The sequence below is a fragment of the Ischnura elegans genome, chromosome 6 (genome assembly GCF_921293095.1).
Source record: "Ischnura elegans chromosome 6, ioIscEleg1.1, whole genome shotgun sequence".
Classification (NCBI taxonomy): domain Eukaryota; kingdom Metazoa; phylum Arthropoda; class Insecta; order Odonata; family Coenagrionidae; genus Ischnura; species Ischnura elegans.
In genome coordinates this window covers 33,963,750-33,970,569 of record NC_060251.1, presented here as the reverse complement: position 1 = coordinate 33,970,569, position 6,820 = coordinate 33,963,750, and the positions used below count along the sequence as shown (strand labels likewise).

Sequence of the window (6,820 nt, the reverse complement as noted above, 5' to 3'; positions counted from 1 at the left end):
TAATTTTTAAATATTTTCGCCTTGATGGTGCTCATTAGAATTTCCGACCTACCGTCACAAGTTGTATTTGCCTACTTAGGTATTTAATTATGAAATCGGACTGAATGGAACAGCACGGAACGTTCCGTGTATTTTGCTTAAGAGTCTATTGCTAAAACCTTAGTATTCATCAATAATCTGTTGAACTGCAAAAATACGGCAAAATAACATCCATTTCTAGTAAAAATTACGTAGAATAAAGTGTGATGTCACATTTGGTTTAGAAAATGAATAAGAAAAGTCTTTTACTTGGAAATCAGTTTAGGTTCATAAACACCACTAAACCTTGAACTTTTTATGGCCATGAATATATGCTATGTTATTGAAATGCAAATGGAAACATTGTTACAGATGTCAAGGAAAAGGGTGATGCAACAAATCATTGCCCAATCACAGCAAATAGAAATTGAAATACTGCTGGAGCAAAATAAATTTTTGCGACCTTTCCATGATAACTTCAGTCATAGCCGTAGAATATTATCACCTTTTGCCCTCCTTCTATAACGTGGTTTTTCTCGTGTGACTTTATTCTATTTTCTGTCAGGCATTTCGTCTTACGACAACCTATTGACATCCATCACTGTCAGTTAGCGATCAATGGGATCGCGTGAAGTTTCTGACCAAACAAAATTTTCGATTTCTAACGATGAAAAGATTTATGGCTTTCCCCGGCAGTGTTGTAGCTGCTTTGGAGTTCACGTCTTTCAAAAACAATCAGCGATTCAGCTTCGTAAATTGACTAACCTAGAACAATGGGAATGAATAATGCATATCCATAGTCTCTGCAAGCTAAAGGTTGATGAAATGAAAACTAGCCAAATTGTAAACGCGAGTTTTTATTTTCTTATTTGGGAGTGAGAGTCCGTACCCCCATGAAATTGAAATAATTTTTGGAGTAATAAGGACAAGTATACATTGTTTACAAAACTAATATTTGTTTTCACGTGTAACGTTAGATTTTTTTTGCAGTGATAACCCTTATTTAATTTCTCATAGTCATTATCGAGTATTTTCCTTTAAAAAAATTGCTTTCAAAAAGGTAAACATTGCTTTAAATAAAAAAGTATTTCAGTTAATTAAATACTCATTACCAATTTTCGAGTGAATACAATATTATGGCCTTTCATACTGAAATTATTCATCATAGATGACATACAATGTAACGTAAGGATCATGATTTTTATGTGTATTACAAATAAAGACCTCGGAATACCAATTTATTTTACGAAATGAATGTTCTTTTAAGGAAACTCTGTGAATTTTTTCCGTCCGAATAATGCTACCTTCGGTAAAAAATTACATTATCCTTGAACGAAATAAGTCCTTGAATAAAACCATCAACAAAAGTGTTACTTATTTCATGCCGTTAGTCATATATCAAATTTCTCTCCTTCCTTGTTGCGTTGGGAAATAATTCGATTTCAATTTGAATTAAAAAAATAGTCAATTAACAATAAAAGCATTCATTTTATTGGCATAACATAAAAATCGATTACAAACAGAAAATATATAATTAATAAATAAATATTTTGGGCATATTTTTTGGGAAGAGAGGAACATATAATGGAAGTCGATACATCACGGTAAAGTACCTATCTACAATTGGTCTATTTCATGGTGATTATTATGAGAATATTTTTCATGGTACTTCTTTGATTCCTTGGATATCCTCTAGTATTTACTGGAGTAGGTATTGTATCCGAGCGCAAATATGATTTCATATTTTTAAAGACATCCAACATCACGCTGTATCCACTAGAATAAGCACAAGATTTAGCACACAGGATATGGTACTAGGCATTTATGAGCCGATTGCTTTGTGGTTGTAGGTTAAATTTTTACAAAATGCCGACACATACTGCTTTACTTTTGCTTACGAGAAGTAATAATTTTATACAGCATCTATTGAATTTGAATTTGAAGAAAGGGTAAGGAATGTCACACAGAAAGGTACGTGTTAGAAAGATATGGCTAGTAAAGGACCAATTCCGCATAAATAATGAATTTATATTGCCTTGAATTTGCACTAGTTATGGTATTGATGAATCATGTTTAAGCCCCATCGCGTGTCACTAAAATTTTGTGACTAAGTTTCGTTGTACGAGGGATATATCACGCAAGATAAGCCGCTATAAGCCAGCATGTGTTTCTATATCGCACGTTACCTGGAGGGAATTCTACATGCTTCTTGTCATGAGGTTGTTCTTCATCGAGCACCGTGAAATCGATGTAGGCGTAATGCCAAATACAGTCCTTGCGAAAGATAATCTCCTCTCTCTGCACGGAATAGATGAGGTAATATATGTGATAGTAGTACGGCAAAGAAACGAAGAACTAAGTGAGCACAAGGCAGGCAGCGTATGACCTGCGTAAAAATTCTGGAAGGATATGAATTTCCAAGCTGAACTGAGAATAGAGGCTTATGATCCAATCTTGCTAAGGATATAACTGTGACAAAGTCTACCCGTGTTTAAACTTTTTATGGTGACGTACGAGAAATCACTCACCGATTGTCACATTTTCTATTAATTAGCGGTGATGTTGTAATAACTATTTTGTCTATTCCTCGAGTCAAATTTTGGTTTCACATAATATTTACATAGGAAGATAGCTCTATCAGCTCGTGCGCGCACAGATCAGCTATTTACAAAATGTGATAATTACAATGGTATTTGATATGGAAGCTAGCTCTTTCCCTTAGTTTCTCTACAAATGAGGGATAACAGTGGTTATCAAAAATGGTGTATAGCTTGGGGTATTCACATCAATTGAAGGCATACGAGAAATATAAAAATTGGTCGCGAAAACTGCAAGCACAATCATATGCTTTCTCTCATTCCGAAGCTTCTTCATACTCTTTTTTTATCCGGTTAAGTGACGAATGGCAATTTTGGTAACAGCTTCCTTCAAGGGTTGAATAGAAATCTTTTTATGAAAACTCAGTCTTTTATGAATAATGCTCTCCCTCGTACACTTGCGGCGCTGATATTTGGTGACCTTCCCCCAAGTGACCGCCGCCGTAGTGACCTCCGAGGTGACCTTCCCCGGAGTGTGCATAATGTACGGGTGCGTAGTGGTGCACAGGCTCCGGGTGCACGGCTTTCCCGATCTTCTTGACCACTGCGTTGAATCCGTTGTGCTTGTCCGCCGAGTACTCCACCTGCCTGATGGTGCCATCAGGTTCGTTCAGGCTGTAGTATCCCCTGACGACGTCACCGTCCCGGGTCTCCCACTGGTTCTTCACGTCTCCCGTGTGAAGGTCGTGCACGGCATAGTCGAAATTATATTTTGGATAAGCCTGGAAGTAAATTAATTGGTAACTGTAGTGTGTGCATAACATTCCTTGATGGCCTCGGTGGCGACGGGTCGTCCTCGCCGCCAAACCAAAGGTCACGGGTTTGAGTCTCGCCTGGATACGGTTTCTACGTTTCACGGCAATGGTTTTTGTGATCATTCAACGCTTTATGTTAGAATAACCCGCAGTAAAGGCTTTAAATCTGCTGTTTTCGGAGCCATGAAGATAAAAAAATTAATAAATTGCTTCTCGATCATCTCAAGATGTAAGAATAATTCATAACCTTAAAGACAGAATCACTATTTCATTTTTCACGCGCATGTCCAGTGAATGACAGGGAAAATGAATTCTGAAGCTATCATTTTCTATAACTCATGGTAATTTGGGGAGTCCTTGATGTGCACTGAGGGTGTTTATTGCATTCAATATCATAAAGCTTAGTCGCGTCGCCACAATATGCGTTTGGTCTCGCTCGCTGATTGGCTACTGCTGTGTCTCATGTCCGCGTTCAATGATGGAAAATGTGATTGCAAAAAATGATGGAAAAAGGGACGGTGATCCCTTTCGTCACTTCCATTTCTGAAAGTGATGACGACCGAGGATCGTCATTTGAAATTTAACTTCTGTTATCCTTGAACTTGTGCGCGAAAAATGATCGTGCAATTTAGGCTTGTAATTAAATAAAATGGATATTTTACAAAGAACATGACTGTGAGTAAACTTGCGAGTGTTTAAATTTTGTGAATGCTTACTAACGAGAAATCGGTTATCGATTGGCATATTTCTATTCAACTTGAGGTGACATTGAAAATTACTGCGTAAGTTAACGTTACAAGTATGCGGATTACGTCTTATTTATTATTTTCCAACATTGGTTACAATACCTATTTAGTCCATCCTCAGGTCCAGATGTTTCCTCAAAATAATATTTACATAGAGTGAGAGTTCCATCAGTTCATGCGCGCACAGATCAGCGTTTAGAAAAATGTGATAATATAATTGATATTAACGCTAATTAGCCTGATTAAAAGTGTATCATTCCTAAGCAACCAATAAGAATAGATCCCTAAAACTCAAGTCCGCGACGGCATGGGGCGTAAGTGGATGGTTTTAAGTCAATACCGAGGAGGAATCATTTACAGTCGACCGGATTGTTTCGCAGCTTCTTGCTTATAAAATTATGCTATAATCTTCAAATTTTGTTTGCATGTGGATGGTTTATTTTTGCCGACACTTAAAATTTAAATGTCTAATCTTAGTATTTCCTCATGTCTCAATTTACTGGTCTAAGGTGTTTGAGCTAAATTACGGAAAGGGTTAACTATTTCAAATTCAAATTCCTGTATGACAACTGAAGTTAATTATGAGTATTGCGCCAAGAAAAAATGCGCCCGGTAAGTACCAAGAATTATGCGTCCTATTGAGCATTAATTGGTGAGCAGGTTCCATTTGTGTATATTTAATCATAGGTGGATTTAGGGGGAGGGGCACGAACCCCCCCAGATGCTTAAAAAATTGGACGTGATTTTTAATAAATAGTACTAAGTTATATATTTTAATATAACAGTTATGAATGTCTACATAATAATAACTTTTATACAAAAAATAAGAGTATATTTCGTAGAGTAATGTTTGCCTGTAGTTTTTAGTCCCAAATATGTGATTACCATTTTCCTCTCAAACACTGGACCCCCTCCACACCACAGAAAAAATCCTGGATCCGCCCTTGTATTTAATCATCTTCATCAATCAGCTCAGAATTTAGCTGGTTAATTCAAGATTTGGAAGTACATAATCGTGATCACATGGAAGATATGCTGAGTATCACACCGGGTAAGTTTTTCCATACCTACTGGCAGTATTTCGATGAGTGACACGCAGATCGTTCTCATGAATTCAGGAATTCAAAGGGTCATGAATCATTCATTGGATCATGAAATAGGCATTGCATTCCTGAATCCCCGAGGGAGATTAGCGAGGCGATCATCGAAACGTTAGAAAGAGAATTGGAAAATTTTACCCTGTGTGAAACACGAGGAGTCTTCACTGCTGTTTTTCGCCGGAAAAAAATCATAACACATCACGTATTCGTGATTTCCTTACATGGTGGATGGCTGGTGCGTGATAGGCTGCTGGTGCGTGATAGGCGACTGGTGCATGATGTGCTGGCGCGTGGCCGTAGAAATCTCCCGGATACGATTGAGTGGAGGCTACTAATGCAGCTACCAGTACGGAGAGAACCTGAAATGAGAAGAAAGGGTTGAAATTTAGTAGACAAAGGAAGCATCGTTCGCTGAGATTTTTGTACCGCTACCATCGGAGCGCAAGACCAGTTTCTTTACGCTCGTTCGTCATTGCATCTCACTATCGGAAGCTGACTGACTTTCGCCCTCAGTGTTGCCATTTTCGCCCGGGAAGTTTCCAAGTGTGATTACAATTGAATGCAAGGTCACGCATGAGGAGTATCCCAACTTACCATTAGTCCGTTCAGTGACTCAATCAGATTTTTAAGTGCGTATCAATCTAATAACAGTTACTTATGCAAATGCAAGAATAATAAAGTCCTTTTCTATTCCGACTGTAATGCTTTGTTTGCTCACCTACCGTTGTTAATTTAGATTACCTACCTTTCTTTCTTCATTCCACCCCAAACTTTTATTTCATACACTTACAGTGTTGATAGCTTTATCACCAGCTTTTTAGCCTATTAAAGGCTCATAATAAAATAATTTTGTGTAAAGTAGCTGGCTATAAACGAGTCATCTGATCCTAAATATGATATTGTTGCATCGCAATTAATTTTATGCATAAAGTTCTAGGCATTTTTCATCAAGCTATTAACATATATAATCGATATGATTTGAAATACTCACTTAAGTGATATTGTCCTTGAGTGTAACAATGCTAATTTTGTTTTTTTTCTCTGCATAATTCTTCGTTATTGAAGATGATGTTATATAATTGGGAATTAGTTGTGAAGGTGCTGTTGCTAGTATCTTCAATAGATATATTTTATATTCTGAAAATCTTTTGAAGTAATTTTTAAGTTTTTTTTTATCAAGTTATTTTACTTATTGAATAACTTTTCTATACATGATTCCTAGGCAGTAAATTGTTTTTCGTAAAACTGCTTTTATATTTGGTCCAAATCCATTGTGAAATCATTTAACGCTGTGTATGCAGAAAATCGGATCAAACATGCCATTCGTGATTTCAAATTTTTTTAGAAATTTTCCCTCTTTCTCCTGTGTTGGATAGCAATATGAGCCAAAACATTCCGCAGTAGGCCATTGGTTATCCTTACGCGGGGTATTATTTGGTAGGCTTTTCTTGACTTACCAATACTTAAGATTCGCTCACAAATATATGTTTGGTAATTCAAGTCATTGGTACATAAGGCTTTGTTTATTATTTTCATGCTTTAAATAATACAAATTGATCGTAATAAAAATGTTATGCATGTCGGTACATCATATGTTGCAACTT

At 36.7% G+C, this 6,820-nt stretch overlaps 1 protein-coding gene across 1 annotated transcript; it reads right to left on the bottom strand.

Annotated features, from left to right (window-relative positions):
• Positions 1-2,986: 2,986 nt before the first annotated feature.
• Positions 2,987-3,379, bottom strand: LOC124161347 (cuticle protein 19-like). The gene has a single exon (XM_046537662.1). The coding sequence runs from the start codon at positions 3,377-3,379 to the stop codon at positions 2,987-2,989; it is 393 nt and encodes a 130-aa protein (XP_046393618.1).
• Between the last annotated feature and the right edge of the window lie 3,441 nt (positions 3,380-6,820).

Bases quoted from the DNA above. Each gene is read 5' to 3' on its own strand.
- LOC124161347 (XM_046537662.1), bottom strand. From the start codon at position 3,379: ATGTTATGCACACACTACAGTTACCAATTAATTTACTTCCAGGCTTAT.